Genomic DNA, 18980 nt, shown 5'->3' with positions numbered 1-18980 from the left:
TGTTAAGTGCCATTTCTTGCCATTATCACTGGAATTTACAACATTCCACAGTGTAATATTGTCCACACAGTCTGTTTCAACTCTGCTTTAAGACAGACAGGATTTTTAAGTAATCAACCGAAGTTAGGACACCTGTGCAAATTGTTTGCTTCATCTTGCAAAGCTTAATTAAGTTTAATTTCTGCAGAACATCTGTAGGTTGTAATCTACTAGTTGTTCCCTGAATAAGGCCCATTGTAATATTCTGAAATTTCCTTTTCTTTCAGTTTTTGCTGACCTAAACTTTAAATTTAAACCTTTGGCAGTTTACCACTTACCTTTTCACCACTTTAGGACATTTCAACTGATTAAATTTGAAGAAAAATTGGAAAAACTGTGGTGTTCTAAAACTTTTGACCGGTAGTACATACTTACACTGGCCCATCTTAGAATCACACTGTCTGTGGAATGTGAGAGTAAACCACACTTGGAAAAGTGTAAATTCCATACTTCTTTATTTACAGCCCAGTCACTACGTTCGCTTGGACTATGATATAGTAATGCTCTAACGAAGAGTAAAAAAAAATGGTAATATCTAGCATATATAGTAATAAATATTTTGTAGATTGTCTTTATAATTTAACTTTAATAATGTTCAAGGGGAAATAGGCTGTATAAGCCAGTCCTTGCTCAAGGCCATTTACAAATTATCAGATTAAGGTAAAACTTTTCAAGTGGGTGTTTAGCCTCAAGCTAAAAATAACAAATTAAAACAAACAGGAACTGACTGATCAGCACTGCAATGGGCTGAGTCATTGGGAACTATGGGAACTAACACACACACTGGTGCAAAAGGTGTATCAAGGACCATTAGAAATGTATAAAACGGAGGTCTGCAGAGACATGTGGTAGTCTCGCTGCTGCCCTATGCAAACCGCTTGCTGTGTGTTTCTGCCATTCTATCCAAGGGCCATAATGAATGATGTCGGACCAGAGACCAATCAACTTACTAAGACAGAGAGCCACTCGGTAGCCCAAACAAAATGAACTGTTTACTATCCAGATTGTAATGGATAGTATTGGTATTATTTTGTCAACATTTTTACTTTTCTTAATTTGGGTATGATTGAAAACCTAAAATTAATTTAGGAATAAAAAGTGTAACTCTTTCTCCTGCCTATTCTGGTACTCTGTTTAACCATTTAACTACAATAACAGTCAACTATGACAGTGGCCAGGCTGGTAAGAGTAAACATACAAGAGCTATAGATGAGAAGGTCTACATTGTAAAGAGTCTGAAAGGGAAAATAGGGTGACTCCAGGGCCTTACAATGACAAAACAAATGCTTAAATACATGTGTATACTTTTGGATGGTACTGTTGGACAGAGGTTAGTACTGCTACCTCATACATGAAATATAATGTGTTACTCTCTGTGTGGCGTTTACACATTCACCCAGTTTTTGTTTGGGGTTTTCTTGGGATACTCCAGTTCTCCGTAAAGATGTCTGTATTATTTTAATTATGCGTTTTTAATTGCTTTGTATGAATGTACGTGTGTGCAAGTGTGCCTTGCAATGTACTGGCATCCTGTTCAGTGCTTGCCCCAGTTTTGTGCCCAAATTAAATTGTTCTGCTTTTGATATAGTTTATTACATATTTTTTTTATAAAGATACCATTAAATTGATTTAAAAATATAGCCAAGACATCACTAACACTTCTAATGGCTATTACTGCTTGAAATGACTGATGTTAAATTTATTATTCACATATATTTGCAAAGGCCCATTTTCAGCAGCCATTTCTTCTGTGTTCTAATGGTAAGCTCGATTAGCTTATTCTTAATTAGTCGTGAATAAATTCCAGGGTGTGTCAACTTTTGACTGGTAGTGTGTGCATGTTTGTTTGTATTTGTACTAATAGGTGTGATAAACAAGTACAGTATCTGTGTATACATATTACATATGTTTATAAAATGTGTGTGTATGCACATAATTTGATGTGCTGTACTCAAAAAAGGGGGGCAGTGTATCCCAGAGGGTACTGCCATTGCCTTATATTTCCAGGGGACGACCAACCCTCAAGTGAAAACTTGAGGGTTGGTGTCAGGATTGGCACTGCAGCCACCGAAAAAAAACCTCACACTGTTCCATTCCGTCTGAACTAGTGTGGTGTTGAGGTGTCACCCATTGCATGGCTGCACTCGGGTCCTAATCTGGGATCCTGAGATGGTTTGCCATGTGGTGGGTGTGGCAACATGCTCTCTCTCTCTCTCTCTCTCTCTCTCTCTCTCTCTCTCTCTCTCTCTCTCTCTCTCTCTCTCTCTCTCTCTCTCTCTCTCTCTCTCTCTCTCTCTCTAAGTTTACTGAGCCATTGTGTGTAGACTCTGCATGCTGTTCTCCATCTGAGTGGCATTTCCCATGGGTACCCCTTATTGGACAGGCGTGATTGAGAATGGGTGAACATGACTGTTCCTCTAGGTGCAGTGGTATTCCAAGGCTGGTTCCTTCTTTTTGCTCAGTTTAGCTGGCATAAACTTCATTTGAGGGTGGGTTAAGTATGAATAGAAGACATTACTGTTTGACATTACTGTGAAATAAATTATGTGAACAAGATAAGCTTATGGATTTACAATATGGTAAGAGCTGGCCTCACATGCATTTGCATTTACACAATATTATTTTTCTAAGGTTTATTTATTGAAATAAAAAACAAAAGTTACAGTGTTTTATTGTAATATGGTAATAATGCATTTTCTTGCTGTCAAAATGTTTATTATAATTGAATGGATAAAACAGAATAATGGAAATCTGAAGAAAACTATTTTTGCAAATGTAATTTGAAGCATAAGTCGTATGACATGTATTTTGTCTCTATTTTAAAAAACAGTATGTAGGTAAATGGGAATATAATTTTCAGGTAAGTCAGTTGTTTAAAATCTGTCTTTTCAAAGGTAGTGTTACTCTTGTCCTGTTATAGTGTTATAGATGCTTATTTTGTGAACGTATTGCTGTTCATTTGAGTAGTATTTTTAGTCATAAAATGGAGTCATTTGCATATTATGTCTGTTTCTGTTAACCAGCATTCAGGGGACAAGAGAGTCAATTACATTTCTGGCAATACATTTGCTTGTAAAGGATCTGATTGAAAATAATGATAGCATGCTCTTGGTATTTATTTTAGATGAATCTTATGTTAATGAATCTACAAGAATATCCCGAGGCAAGAAATGAAAAAAAAAGAAAAGAATATAATCAGTATAGAGGAATATATTTGAGTACTAATTTCAGACAAGCTAAAAGCTTTTTTCTTGTTTTTTTTTTCAACAACTATAGACTTATACTTCTCAGTCTGATGCCTTTTCTTCAGTCCACTACTACTTTTGCATTTCTCCCTAAATCCGTTTAAAGAGGGTTCTTCTCATGCAAGTTATTATTGAACAATTTGATTATTTAATTTCTTTGCGTTGTTTAAATTAAAGATACCCGTAAAATGAAAATATTTCAAAATGAAATCAAATGAGGATATTGTATAGCAGGGTGTTTTCTGGAAGAAACATTCCCTAATAAACATTTCCAAAATGTACTTATCCCTGAAAGAATTTACTTTTTTCTTGTGGAGAACTGTATAGAGGAATATGAAATGAGCAGTATACACTAAACAGAGTGAAAAAGACCCCCTGGAGGTCCATTGAGCTTAACTAATCCCGTAAACAACCATTATAGTAAGATATGGTTAAACAACCAATAACACAACCACATGGCTACAAGTTGCCCATTTTACAGTCTTGAAGGCTACTTGGACCACACATTTGTCATTGCAGTGAAGAGGCTGCTTGCAGTAGTTTGAGGTTCCTTTAAAAAAAAAAAAAAATCTGCATACTACACAGAATATTAATCGTGCAGAAGGGTCAGGGTGAACACGTTTATACAGTTACCAATTTCTCATAAGTTTTACTTCATACCTCATTCCATTGTTTAGATGATCAACTTTACCACACATCAAGTTCAGATTCAAGGTACAGTTAAATCCTTACTTGCCTGTATATTCAAACACTTAACTAGCAATGCTTTATATTTTTAAGCAAAAGGAGAATAAATGTTGACATGATTGAAGTGTTTAAAATTATGAAGAGAATTAGCACAGTGGATTGAGACTATTTATTTAAAATTCGTTCATCAAGAACATGGGGACACAGTTGGAAACTTGTTAAGTGTAAATTTTAGCACAAATGTTAGACATGTTTTTTTACACAGAGAACCATAGACATACAGAATACATTACAAAGTAGTGTGATGGAAAGTAAGACTTTAGGGAATTTAAAATTTTGAGTTTGGTACACTTCTATTTTGGAGAAATTAGGTAGATAGGATTGGTGAGCTTTGTTGGACTAAATGGTTTGGGTCTCGTCACTTAACATTCAAATTTACATGCAATGTTTACACTTAAATGGAATGTAGAATACTGTAAAGAGGGACATCCGTGAATTTGATTGCAAAGCACCATTTTATCTAGATGTTTCTACAGTTTGTTTGTGATGTTTGCTGATGACACTGTGATCTGTAGTGAGAGTAGGAAGCAGGCTGGAGATGTGGAGATATGCTGTAGAGAGGAGAGGAATGAAGGTCAGTATGAACAAGACAGAATACATCTGTGTAAATGAGAGGGAGGTCAGTGTAAATGAGAGGGAGGTCAGTGGAATTGTGAGGATGAAGGGAGTAGAGTTGGCGAAGGTAAATGAGTTTAAATACTTGGGATCAACAGTACAGAGTAACAGGGATTGTGGAAGAGAGGCGAAAAAGAGAGTACAGGCAGGGTGGTATGGGTGGAGAAGAGTGTCAGGAGTAATTTGTGACAGATGGGTATCAGCAAGAGTTAAAGGGAAGGTCTACAGGACGATAGTGAGACCAGCTATGTTATATGGGTTGGAGACGATGGCATTGACCAAAAAACAAATGGCAAAGTTAAAGATTTAAGATTTGCATTGGGTGTGATGAGGATGGACAGGATTAGAAATGAGGACATTAGAGGGTCAGCTCAGGTTGGACGGTTTGGAGACAAAGTCAGAGAGGCGAGATTGTGTTGGTTTGGACATGTGCAGAGGAGAGATGCTGAATATATTGGGAGAAGGATGCTAAGGATAGAGCTGCCAGGCAAGAGAAAAAGAGGAAGGCCTAAGTGAAGGTTTATGGATGTGGTGAGAGAGGACATGCAGGTGATGGGTGTAACAGAACAAGATGCAGAGGACAGGAAGAGATGGAAAAAGATGATCCAATGTGGTGACCCCTAATGGGAGCAGCCGAACGAAGAAGAAGAAGATATCTGATGCTGTTTGTTTTGGTAGAAACCTTGAAATTACCTGTCAGGTATCAAGTTTTAAATCCATGGTTCCATTTCCAGGACTACAGATAATACCGTGTATCCCTTTTATTGACCTTAATGGACTACAGGACAAGATGACAATATGGCTAGCTGTTTTAGGCAACTGTTAGCTAATAAGGACAGCTTGTAAAAGGGAATATAAAGGGTGCTGTATTTCACAAGTGACTTTTTCAATCATGAAAATGTGCATGAAAAAGTATTTGTGAAATATATATGCAAAAGAGCGGGTTGATTTTTGTCACAAACAATTCAATTAATCAATAAAAAGATAAATGAGAAACATTACCCACATGGTCAGACATTGTTCAAAAAATCATTTTGTACTAGTCCTGATAATGTGTGCTACAGGGATATGCGAGGGTCTGAAGGAATCACTGTGATTAAAAGCATTAATCTACTCATTTGCAATAGTCATGTCTCAGTAAAAGCAAAATTCAAAACCAGTCTGTGCATTTTTTTTGTTTCTTCACAATCAAATTACCTTAACTGTGTACTGCATAGTTTGAATAGGCGCATCATGCTGTGTAGGCCAGCCTTCAGACTGTGGATGGTGCGTACTTAACAACAGCGTGCAGAATCCTTCAGCTGACCCTGATGAGCACATATAAATAAAACCTCCTCAAATTTGGAGAGTGGCACTTTACTTCTGTTAGTTTTCCTCATAGCAGATAATCAACATGCAAGTCTTCTGATGATTACTCCATAACTGATACCCTTTTTTAATACACGTGTCAGTTAACTTAGATGTAAAGGTATCATTTTTAATTTGGTGTTGTTTTGATAATAGTATCTACCCAAAGTTCACCGAATGAAACATTAAAATACAATAAAGGATAAAAGAAAACTTTTTTTTTTTTAAAGTAAATATCTCTGGTGTGCTAACATTTATATTAAGCCCCTGGCTTGTAAAACATGCATACTGTAGAGACACAATAACCATTTATCTATATCTTAGAAATAAAAAATACATTTGGGTCTGTTTCCCAGGAAACTGCTGGAAAAATACTAATGCATTGGTTTATGCTGGAAGTAATTTTCATATTTCTGCTGCTTCTGTTCACTTGCTGCTAAGAGTCTGTCCATTAACCGATTCACTGTGTAATTATGCAGCTGGATTCCTAAAGCAATTATGAACAAAATGGAGTCTTTGGGAATATTTGTTACATGAAGTTGTCATTTATATAGTGTTAGAATCACACTTTTGAAATTTGCATAGAGAAGAAAAATATGGTGCACTTAAGAAAGAAAACACAAGAAAACATGGATCTAACATCTCAAAGCAGCATGTTAGGCTTCAGTTAAAATACAGCTGATGAACACATGGCAGAAAGTAAAATATTGAAACCTAGTTAGTGATATGACCTGTCCTGAACTGAGCAGGTAATCAGCAGATGGGCTGTTTCTATTAGGAAGCTTAATCCTAGGAAATGGCCTCTTTCCTCACTGATTACCATCTCATGGGTGGCTATAGGGTGAAAGGTGTTTGCCCTTTAATAATAATGGACACTCTGGCTGACATTTATCTTGGACAGAATCTTATTGACAATCTTCTTTTAGACAGTCTTTATATTTGTATATGGAGCACCACATTTTCCAATACAGTATGACAAAAGTCATTCAAATTTATAATTTTTAACAAAAATATAATGTATAGAGTGAAAAGATAATTTAGATGTCAGTGATTATTCTTATTTTTTCAAGTAAAATTGTTCATCTAACAGTGTTCTTAAAATGAAAAATCAGTTTGCATTAATTTTGTATTTTTCTGAAACCGTGTAAAAATACATAAATTTCTTGCTAAACCATGTTTGTATTAGCATACAAGTTTAAAGGCATTACATTTTCTGATTGGTAGATTAAAATGTATCTATTGCATCTATTGTAAAATCCATAATACAAATGAGAGTTAAAATAATAAAAAAAAACAGCATTGAAGATAAAGTTGACAAAGTTTTATTTTTATAAGTAAAGAATAAGTTTGATATTTTTAAATCTAATTTTTACAATCATGGCATACATTCATTTCCCCTAAAATGTGTGTTCATAAGTTAAATATTATATACTGCAGAAATTAAGGCAGTAGATAAAATAAAAACAAATATAGGTAATATTGTTGAAACTGAATGACTCTTAAATGTTTCAGATTTTCAAAACAGAAAATGTATGTTTGCCTCTCTTATCCTTAGAATCTAAGTTCAGATGTTTTAGACTGAATGAGAATTTCTTTCCACAAATGTGTGATGCTACTGCATAGTATTTGTGCATCTGTGTTTCTCATTGTGGTAGATTTAGCTGCTTTTTATTCATTTCTTTTCCATAATGTATCAGATACAAGTATATCTGATTGGTGATCATTTTAACATTTCATCTGTTTCTTTTTATCATGCAGACTCACACTTTTCTTCATGTCATCACTCAGTCCTGCCTGACAGTTAGCAGGCTAAAGGATGGGAGTCACGGCCCAACTGTGGAGGAATGTAGTAATAGCCATTTACAAAAATGGATTCTTAGAAATTATACAAGACAGGAAGTTTTTAGGAACATTTTCCTCAGCCCTACAGATTATTTCCTTTGACATTATTTATCTTTGAAGGTTAGTATTCTAGCTGTGCAGTAGTAAAAAAAATACCTGAATTAGATGTGTTTTGATTATCTACATAAAACAATTGGATATAATTCTAGAAAAAATCTATGAGTAAGAATAAATATTGCATTTTAGTAGCATGTCTATGTATTTTTTACATTATTTTTCAGCTTCAAATTTTTATTTGTTCAAGTGTACCCATATTCTTTATTTTCTTTGCATATAAAATATCTTGTGGAGCATTTGTCACCACTCCCATGCTAGTAGTTTAAAACTTTTGTACACTCTTATACATACTTTTAGGTTAAATGTTTACTTTTTTTTTTTTTTTTTAAATAAAGATGCCATAACAGCATCATTTGAATTGAATTTGACCAATTTGCTTTGGTGAAGTTCATGCAAATCATCCATCATTTCCAACACAAAACTTTGAAACAACAGGGGTGCATTTCCTGAAAACAATGAATCTTAGTGATGTGACTAATGAGGGGGGTACTGGCACTCCAAACCCTAGACACAACAATACAAACACAAGGCGCTGGTGCAAACAAACGATTTATTGTACAAATACCTCTCTTATACAGGTTTCTTTGTAAATTACAATAAACCTTTCTCTTTTCCTCTCTTCTTTCCTTCTCTCTCCACTGCTCTTCAGTGAGCTTCATCCTCGCCCTCCTCCCTGACTCTGACTCACTGAGTGAGGATGAGTGGTTTCCTTTATACCAGACCCAGGAGTACTTCCGGTGCTACCACATTGCATCCAAAAAGCCAGGTCAGGCAAAATCTCCCTAAATTGAGGAAACCTCCTCCCCACAGCTCCCTCTATTGGCTCTCATGAGACCCAGCAGGGTCCCAATTCCCATGAAGCCCTATGAGTGTATATATTGGAGACCCACTAGAGAGCTGCTACCACCTGCCAGACTGGGAGAGCACATGGCTATGGGTGGTGGTCTCCTTTTCATCTTTCCATTACCAAGGCACCCCATGCTAGCCAACGCTTGTCTTCTATGACCGAGATTAATGGGCGACTTTAAGATGAATGTAATTGACATACAAAAGTATAAAGTTCTTCTTAGTTAATCCCACCCTTGAAGTCACCTACAAAAAAGGGCCATAAGTCGACTGAAAAACAGTTGATTGGAAATACTTTCATTATAAGGTGACACATTACTTCTCCTATGGAAGGTAAAAAATATTGGTGAAAAACAATATGAAGTTAATATAATATCATAATTTAATAATATAACAAACCATAAAGCACAAAATCAAACACATAATTGTTTCTGAAGCAACCACAGAAAAATAAAGGACATGGCATAAAGGAAAATCACACTATCCTAGAAAAAAAGGCCATTCTTTTAAATAATAGCGGTGTTGTGGTTTGTTAAGGCATGCAGCACCCTTTTCAATAGCAATATAAACCAGTGAGTGAACTAATACAAGGATACCAGAGTGTTTTCTACGAGGGGTTTACATGCTGTCCACACTGGAGTTTCCTCCGGGTACCCGCGTTTCCTTCCACAGTCCAAATACATTAAGGTTAGGTGAATTGACATTGTTAGATTTCCCCTGTTGTCTGTGTGTGTGTGTGTGTGTTCATCCATCCTGCGATGGGCTGACACCCTGTCCAGGTGTTGTTCCTGCCTTACGTCCAATGTTTGATGGGATAGTCTCCAGCCACCCCATAAGAAACTCGATGGATGGATGAAAAAGATACAAAGAAATAAATAAGCCTGTGCATCGCAAACTATCTCACTCTCTATTGAACGCTTAGGCACCTCTTGGACAACCTGGTGGAAATGTGTCAATTTTTCATGTGTCCTTAAATGAAGTAAGTAAATTCCAATATGTATTAAAAATTCCCACACTCTTTCAGACAGTGCAGAGTGCATTTACTAGACATATACGTGTATATATATACAGTGGTGTGAAAAACTATTTGCCCCCTTCCTGATTTCTTATTCTTTTGCATGTTTGTCACACAAAATGTTTCTGATCATCAAAAACATTTAACCATTAGTCAAATATAACACAAGTAAACACAAAATGCAGTTTGTAAATGGTGGTGTTTATTATTTAGGGAGAAAAAAAAATCCAAACCTACTTACTACTGTGTGAAAAAGTAATTGCCCCCTGAACCTAATAACTGGTTGGGGCACCCTTAGCAGCAATAACTGCAATCAAGCGTTTGCGATAACTTGCAATGAGTCTTTGACAGCGCTCTGGAGGAATTTTGGCCCACTCATCTTTGCAAAATTGTTGTAATTCAGCTTTGTTTGAGGGTTTTCTAGCATGAACCGCCTTTTTAAGGTCATGCCATAGCATCTCAATTGGATTCAGGTCAGGACTTTGACTAGGCCACTCCAAAGTCTTCATTTTGTTTTTCTTCAGCCATTCAGAGGTGGATTTGCTGGTGTGTTTTGGGTCATTGTCCTGTTGCAGCACCCAAGATCGCTTCAGCTTGAGTTGACGAACAGATGGCCGGACATTCTCCTTCAGGATTTTTTGGTAGACAGTAGAATTCATGGTTCCATCTATCACAGCAAGCCTTCCAGGTCCTGAAGCAGCAAAACAACCCCAGACCATCACACTACCACCACCATATTTTACTGTTGGTATGATGTTCTTTTTCTGAAATGCTGTGTTCCTTTTACGCCAGATGTAACGGGACATTTGCCTTCCAAAAACTTCAACTTTTGTCTCATCAGTCCACAAGGTATTTTCCCAAAAGTCTTGGCAATCATTGAGATGTTTCTTAGCAAAATTGAGACGAGCCCTAATGTTCTTTTTGCTTAACAGTGGTTTGCGTCTTGGACATCTGCCATGCAGGCCGTTTTTGCCCAGTCTCTTTCTTATGGTGGAGTCGTGAACACTGACCTTAATTGAGGCAAGTGAGGCCTGCAGTTCTTTAGACGTTGTCCTGGGGTCTTTTGTGACCTCTCGGATGAGTCGTCTCTGCGCTCTTGGGGTAATTTTGGTCGGCCGGCCACTCCTGGGAAGGTTCACCACTGTTCCATGTTTTTGCCATTTGTGGATAATGGCTCTCACTGTGGTTCGCTGGAGTCCCAAAGCTTTAGAAATGGCTTTATAACCTTTACCAGACTGACAGATCTCAATTACTTCTGTTCTCATTTGTTCCTGAATTTCTTTGGATCTTGGCATGATGTCTAGCTTTTGAGGTGCTTTTGGTCTACTTCTCTGTGTCAGGCAGCTCCTATTTAAGTGATTTCTTGATTGAAACAGGTGTGGCAGTAATCAGGCCTGGGGGTGGCTACGGAAATTGAACTCAGGTGTGATACACCACAGTTAGGTTATTTTTTAACAAGGGGGCAATTACTTTTTCACACAGGGCCATGTAGGTTTGGATTTTTTTTCTCCCTAAATAATAAAAACCATCATTTAAAAACTGCATTTTGTGTTTACTTGTGTTATATTTGACTAATGGTTAAATGTGTTTGATGATCAGAAACATTTTGTGTGACAAACATGCAAAAGAATAAGAAATCAGGAAGGGGGCAAATAGTTTTTCACACCACTGTATATATATATATATATATATATATATATATATATATATATATATATATCTATACTAATAAAAGGCAAAGCCCTCACTGACTCACTCACTCACTCACTCACTCACTGACTGACTGACTCACTCATCACTAATTGCCCAACTTCCCGTGTAGGTGGAAGGCTGAAATTTGGCGGGCTCATTCCTTACAGCTTACTTACAAAAGTTAGGCAGGTTTCATTTCGAAATTCAAAGTGTAACTTTCATAACTGGAACCTCTTTTTTGTCCATATACAATAATGGACAGCAGCTCGCTGGCCGTGGAAGGCGGGGTTGCGTATCTCATCTTCACGCCTCACACGTAATCACGTGAACTGACTGTGAAGGAGAAAGGACGGCCTTATATGGCGTTCGTTTATAAAACAGCGGACAGGCCGTGTAAAGGCAGCTTCACAAAAAACAGATCCTTAACAAATTGTTATTGGTATATTTTCCCTCAGTTTAAAAAGGTTTTCTTTTCTTCTTAATAAAAATTTAAAATCAGAACTTCGCCGCTGCAAAGCGCGCCTGACTTTATTGAAAAGAAACTAAACCTGCAGCGTCGCCGCTATTCAATGACACTTGCCTAACTCCTGACTTTATTGAAAAGAAACTAAACTTGCAGTGCCGCTATTCAATGACACTTGCCTAACGCCTGACTTTATTGAAAAGAAACTAATCTTGCAGCGCCGCTATTCAATCACGCGCCGCTATTCAATGACACTTGCCTAACGCCTGACTTTATTGAAAAGAAACTAAACTTGCAGCGCCGCCGCTATTCTATGACACTTGCCTAACGCCTGACTTTATTGAAAAGAAACTAATCTTGCACCGCCACCGCTATTCTATAACACTTGCCTAACGCCTGACTTTATTGAAAAGAAACTAAACTTGAAGCGCCGCTCTTCAATGACGCGCCGCTATTCAATGACACTTGCCTAACGTCTGACTTTATTGAAAAGAAACTAAACTTGCAGCGCCGCTCTTCAATGACGCGCCGCTATTCAATGACACTTGCCTAACGTCTGACTTTATTGAAAAGAAACTAAACTTGCAGCGCCGCTCTTCAATGATGCGCTGCTATTCAATGACACTTGCCTAACGTCTGACTTTATTGAAAAGAAACTAAACTTGCAGCGCCGCTATTCAATGACACTTGCCTAACGCCTGACTTTATTGAAAAGAAACTAAACTTGCAGCGCCGCCGCTATTCTATGACACTTGCCTAACGCCTGACTTTATTGAAAAGAAACTAAACTTGCAGAGCCGTCGCTATTCTATGACACTTGCCTAATGCCTGACTTTATTGAAAAGAATCTAAACTTGCAGCACGCTGCTATTCTATGACACTTGCCTAACGCCTGACTTTATTGAAAAGAAACTAAACTTGCAGCGCCGCTCTTCAATGACGCACCGCTATTCAATGACACTTGCCTAACGCCTGACTTTATTGAAAAGAAACTAAACTTGCAGCGCCGCCGCTATTCTATGACACTTGCCTAACGCCTGACTTTATTGAAAAGAAACTAAACTTGCAGAGCCATCGCTATTCTATGACACTTGCCTAATGCCTGACTTTATTGAAAAGAATCTAAACTTGCAGCACGCTGCTATTCTATGACACTTGCCTAACGCCTGACTTTATTGAAAAGAAACTAAACTTGCAGCGCCGCTCTTCAATGACGCACCGCTATTCAATGACACTTGCCTAATGTCTGACTTTATTGAAAAGAAACTAAACTTGCAGCGCCGCCGCTATTCTATGACACTTGCCTAACGCCTGACTTTATTGAAAAGAATCTAAACTTGCAGCGCTGCCGCTATTCTATGACACTTGCCTAACGCCTGACTTTATTGAAAAGAAACTAAACTTGCAGCACCGCCGCTATTCTATGACACTTACCTAACGCCTGACTTTATTGAAAAGAAACTAAACTTGCAGCGCCGCCGCTATTCTATGACACTTGCGTAACGCCTGACTTTATTGAAAAGAATCTAAACTTGCAGCGCTGCCGCTATTCTATGACACTTGCCTAACGCCTGACTTTATTGAAAAGAAACTAAACTTGCAGCGCCGCCGCTATTCTATGACACTTACCTAACGCCTGACTTTTTTGAAAAGAAACTAAACTTGCAGCGCCGCTCTTCAATGACACGCCGCTATTCAATGACACTTGCCTTACTCCTGATGAGCCAAGAATTAAGGCGAAACACGTGTCGCGTACTCTTTGCATTATTTGACAGTAAACTATTTACAACTATTCTATGATCTGCTTCTCACAACTGAAGGCACCGTGGCTGATGTTAGCTGACTTGCTGGCCAACCATAAGCATTACCTGGTAGGTAACCACCCATACAATCAGATTGTGATTCAGACTAGGAATGCCGTGAATGTAATTACCCCGATCTACATACTAGAGAAAACCTCAATGAAGAAGAAACAGTGTGCAAGCATACATATTAACACATGTGCAATTAAACGTGTGCATTTACGGGGTGATTTCTCAGGCTTAAAAGCTCACCTTTTATTAAAAAGGTAAATGCAAACTGTTTTCATTCTGAAGGGCACAAACCACGTTGGATTTCAGCCGTTAAACGCGCAAAAATGTCAGTACACCACATAAATAAGCGCAACATATTATCAGTTGTATTGTATGCTTACAATACATATAGAAATGTGTTAATCGTTAACTAATAGTATGGGATGGTGTTTTTCGACTCGCGCCTTGATTTAAACGATTTCATGTCTTGGTGGGTTTGCGTAGCTTATTGTCAATATCTTTACACCTGTTTTTAAGACTTATTGACTGAAACGGGCTTTCACGAAAAAAGTTAGGGCTTTGCTACAGGATATACCCTCCACAAGTTAAGGAAGTAAAAATAAAGGTATATATTTCTGTTTTATTTAAACCTTTTAAGTTTGTATGCATAGCCCCATTTGGCTGTTTTAGTTTTTTTTTTTTCTTTCTTCAGTAATATTTAATCTCCTTAAAGAAAAACAACATATGCATTTTACTTTTTTTGTATCTCTTTAGTAATATTTTAGTGTAAAAGGATAACCAGTATTTAAAACTTTTATGTTACTTTATAAAGTTATTTTACACAATGTTGAAAAATTAATAAGAAAGCTACATATTTTGGCAGCTGCTGCTTTAATTTTCAATGAAATGAAAAAAGCTCTCCAAGAGAAAACCTCAATAAGAAGAAACAGTTTGCACTATCTAAAAAGGAGAAACCCTCATTTATAAAGGTTTGCTGCAGATGACTTAACTGAAAATAAATGAATAGTTCCTATGTGTATAATACATATTTATCTATTTTACTTATGCGGTTATTCCAACAACTTGCAACATCTGAGGTACAGGCAGGTGAAGTGACTTCCTCAGGGTCACACAGTGGTGTCAGTACCAGGATTTGAAGTGACAAGCTCCGGGTTTGCTGAAATATTACTGAAGAAAGAAAAAAAACGAAAACGGGCAAATGGGGCTATGCATACAAATGTCCATCCATCCATTATCCAACCCGCTATATCCTAAATACAGGAGCCAATCCCTGCCAACACAGGGCACAAGGCAGGAAACAAACCCCGGGCAAGGTGCCAGCCCACCGCAGGGCGCACACACCCACACACCAGGGACAATTTAGAATTGCCAGTGCACCTAACCTGCATGTCTTTGGACTGTGGGAGGATACCGGAGTACCCGGAGGAAACCCAGACAGACACGGGGAGAACATTCAAACTCCACACAGGGAAGCGAACCCGGGTCTCCTAACTGGCACCTTTCACTGCGCCACCATACCGCCTGCATACAAACTTAAAAGGTTTAAATAAAACATAAATATATACCTTTATTTTTACTTCCTTAACTTGTGGAGGGTGTATCCTGTAGCAAAGCCCTAACTTTTTTCATGAAAGCCCCTTTCACTCAATAAGCCTTAAAAACAGGTGTAAAGCTAAACTTGCAGCACCGCTATTCAATTACACTTGCCTAACGCCTCTCCTAAGGGGAGATACTGTGGGATCTGGGCATCAGTCAAAGCACCAATCACAGGCCCGATTAGAAAGCGGGAACCTGTGATTTGTCGTCTCCCTCCCATGTAACAATCACAGCCCGTGTTACAACGCACTATGTATGTATGTATATATGTATATATATATGTACAGTGGTGTGAAAAACTATTTGCCCCCTTCCTGATTTCTTATTCTTTTGCATGTTTGTCACACAAAATGTTTCTGATCATCAAACACATTTAACCATTAGTCAAATATAACACAAGTAAACACAAAATGCAGTTTGTAAATGGTGGTTTTATTATTTAGGGAGAAAAAAAAATCCAAACCTACATGGCCCTGTGTGAAAAAGTAATTGCCCCCTGAACCTAATAACTGGTTGGGCCACCCTTAGCAGCGATAACTGCAATCAAGCGTTTGCGATAACTTGCAATGAGTCTTTTACAGTGCTCTGGAGGAATTTTGGCCCACTCATCTTTGCAAAATTGTTGTAATTCAGCTTTATTTGAGGGTTTTCTAGCATGAACCGCCTTTTTAAGGTCATGCCATAGCATCTCAATTGGATTCAGGTCAGGACTTTGACTAGGCCACTCCAAAGTCTTCATTTTGTTTTTCTTCAGCCATTCAGAGGTGGATTTGCTGGTGTGTTTTGGGTCATTGTCCTGTTGCAGCACCCAAGATCGCTTCAGCTTGAGTTGACGAACAGATGGCCGGACATTCTCCTTCAGGATTTTTTGGTAGACAGTAGAATTCATGGTTCCATCTATCACAGCAAGCCTTCCAGGTCCTGAAGCAGCAAAACAACCCCAGACCATCACACTACCACCACCATATTTTACTGTTGGTATGATGTTCTTTTTCTGAAATGCTGTGTTCCTTTTACGCCAGATGTAACGGGACATTTGCCTTCCAAAAAGTTCAACTTTTGACTCATCAGTCCACAAGGTATTTTCCCAAAAGTCTTGCCAATCATTGAGATGTTTCTTAGCAAAATTGAGATGAGCCCTAATGTTCTTTTTGCTTAACAGTGGTTTGCGTCTTGGAAATCTGCCATGCAGGCCGTTTTTGCCCAGTCTCTTTCTTATGGTGGAGTCGTGAACACTGACCTTAATTGAGGCAAGTGAGGCCTGCAGTTCTTTAGACGTTGTCCTGGGGTCTTTTGTGACCTCTCGGATGAGTCGTCTCTGCGCTCTTGGGGTAATTTTGGTCGGCCGGCCACTCCTGGGAAGGTTCACCACTGTTCCATGTTTTTGCCATTTGTGGATAATGGCTCTCACTGTGGTTCGCTGGAGTCCCAAAGCTTTAGAAATGGTTTTATAACCTTTACCAGACTGATAGATCTCAATTACTTCTGTTCTCATTTGTTCCTGAATTTCTTTGGATCTTGGCATGATGTCTAGCTTTTGAGGTGCTTTTGGTCTACTTCTCTGTGTCAGGCAGCTCCTATTTAAGTGATTTCTTGATTGAAACAGGTGTGGCAGTAATCAGGCCTGGGGGTGGCTACGGAAATTGAACTCAGGTGTGATACACCACAGTTAGGTTATTTTTTAACAAGGGGGCAATTACTTTTTCACACAGGGCCATGTAGGTTTGGATTTTTTTTCTCCCTAAATAATAAACACCATCATTTAAAAACTGCATTTTGTGTTTACTTGTGTTATATTTGACTAATGGTTAAATGTGTTTGATGATCAGAAACATTTTGTGTGACAAACATGCAAAAGAATAAGAAATCAGGAAGGGGGCAAATAGTTTGTCACACCACTGTATATGTAGATATGTATATATATGTATATATGTATATGTATATATATGTTTACATAACCTCTTTAAAACACTATACTTCTCCGCTGCGAAGCGCGGGTGTTTTGCTAGTGTATATACATATATGTGTGTGTGTATATATACATATGTGTGTGTGTGTATATATACATATATATGTGTGTATATATATATATATATATATATATATATATACATATATATGTACTGTATGTGTGTATATATATATATATATATATATATATATATACATCCATCCATTATCCAACCCGCTATATCCTAACTACAGGGTCATGGGGGTCTGCTGGAGCCAATCCCAGCCAACACAGGGCTATAGATAGATAGATACAGTATCTATCTATCTATCTATCTATCTATCTATCTATCTATCTATCTATCTATCTATCTATCTATCTATCTATGTCTAGTTATTCCATATATATATATATAAAATCCAACATCTGTCTGTCTGTATGTACAGTGGGTACGGAAAGTATTCAGACCCCCTTCAATTTTTCACTCTTTGTTATATTGCAGCCATTTGCTAAATTAATTTTTTTCCTCATTAATGTACACACAGCACCCCATATTGACAGACAAAAAAAAAGAATTTTTGAAATTGTTGCAGATTTATTAAAAAGGAAATACTGATTCTAAGCGGTATGTGTGGAGACAACCAGGCACTGCTCATCACTTGTCCAATACAGTCCCCACAGTGAAGCATGGCGGTGGCAGCATCATGCTGTGGGGGTGTTTTTCAGCTGCAGGGACAGGACGACTGGTTGCAATCGAGGGAAAGATGAATGCGGCCAAGTACAGGGATATCCTGGACAAAAACCTTCTCCAGAGTGCTAAGGACCTCAGACTGGGCCGAAGGTTTACCTTCCAACAAGACAATGACCCTAAGCACACAGCTAAAATAACGAAGGAGTGGCTTCACAACAACTCTGTGACTGTTCTTGAATGGCCCAGCCAGAGCCCTGACTTAAACCCAATTGAGCATCTCTGGAGAGACCTAAAAATGGCTGTCCACCAACGTTTACCATCCAACCTGACAGAACTGGAGAGGATCTGCAAGGAGGAATGGCAGAGGATCCCCAAATCCAGGTGTGAAAAACTTGTTGCATCTTTCCCAAGAAGACTCATGGCTGTATTAGCTCAAAAGGGTGCTTCTACTAAATACTGAGCAAAGGGTCTGAATACTTAGGACCATGTGATATTTCAGTTTTTCTTTTTTAATAAATCTGCAACAATTTCAAAAATTCTTTTTTTTTGTCTGTCAATATGGGGTGCTGTGTGTACATTAATGAGGAAAAAAATTAATGTAAATGATTTTAGCAAATGGCTGCAATATAACAAAGAGTGAAAAATTGAAGGGGGTCTGAATACTTTCCGTACCCACTGTATGTCTGTCTGTTGATTTTGCAACTTTTCTCATCGCGCTAAGTATTATAGTACCGATTTATTTGTGCAAATTCGAGAGAGAGGTTGTGGGCCGAGGGGAGAAGGCCAGGGCTCTCCTCACTCACATGCCAGCCCCCGTTTGCGTCGGGCTACCACTTGCCATGTGTTGGAGTGTACCTTGCCTACGCTTAGCTAGCAATACCTCTTCATTTACAGATTGCTAAGGAATAACGTTTGACGTTTTTGAGAGAGAGATCAGAGCTACGTGTGTTTTAGAGGATA

The 18980-nt window shown here is 38.1% G+C and overlaps 1 protein-coding gene across 3 annotated transcripts in view; it reads left to right on the top strand.

The window, feature by feature from the left end:
- The window catches only part of galnt13 (UDP-N-acetyl-alpha-D-galactosamine:polypeptide N-acetylgalactosaminyltransferase 13), a 293601-nt gene that overhangs the window by 208906 nt on the left and 65715 nt on the right, over positions 1–18980 (top strand). Inside the window, exons 12-13 of one of the 3 annotated variants that reach the window (XM_051931009.1) lie at positions 2870–2899; positions 7752–7955. The exons of 1 other annotated variant lie outside the window; for it this stretch is intronic. In XM_051931009.1, coding sequence (XP_051786969.1) covers positions 2870–2899; positions 7752–7937 — 216 coding nt within the window. In that variant the 3' untranslated portion in view covers positions 7938–7955. The remainder of the gene's footprint in view (positions 1–2869; positions 2900–7751; positions 7956–18980) is intronic. One more of the 3 variants, XM_051931008.1, reaches the window with a different exon arrangement.

This window comes from Erpetoichthys calabaricus, chromosome 8, assembly GCF_900747795.2.
Source record: "Erpetoichthys calabaricus chromosome 8, fErpCal1.3, whole genome shotgun sequence".
NCBI lineage: Eukaryota > Metazoa > Chordata > Cladistia > Polypteriformes > Polypteridae > Erpetoichthys > Erpetoichthys calabaricus.
Note: the sequence above shows the minus strand (reverse complement) of the source record. Positions and strands in the feature narration are given on the sequence as shown.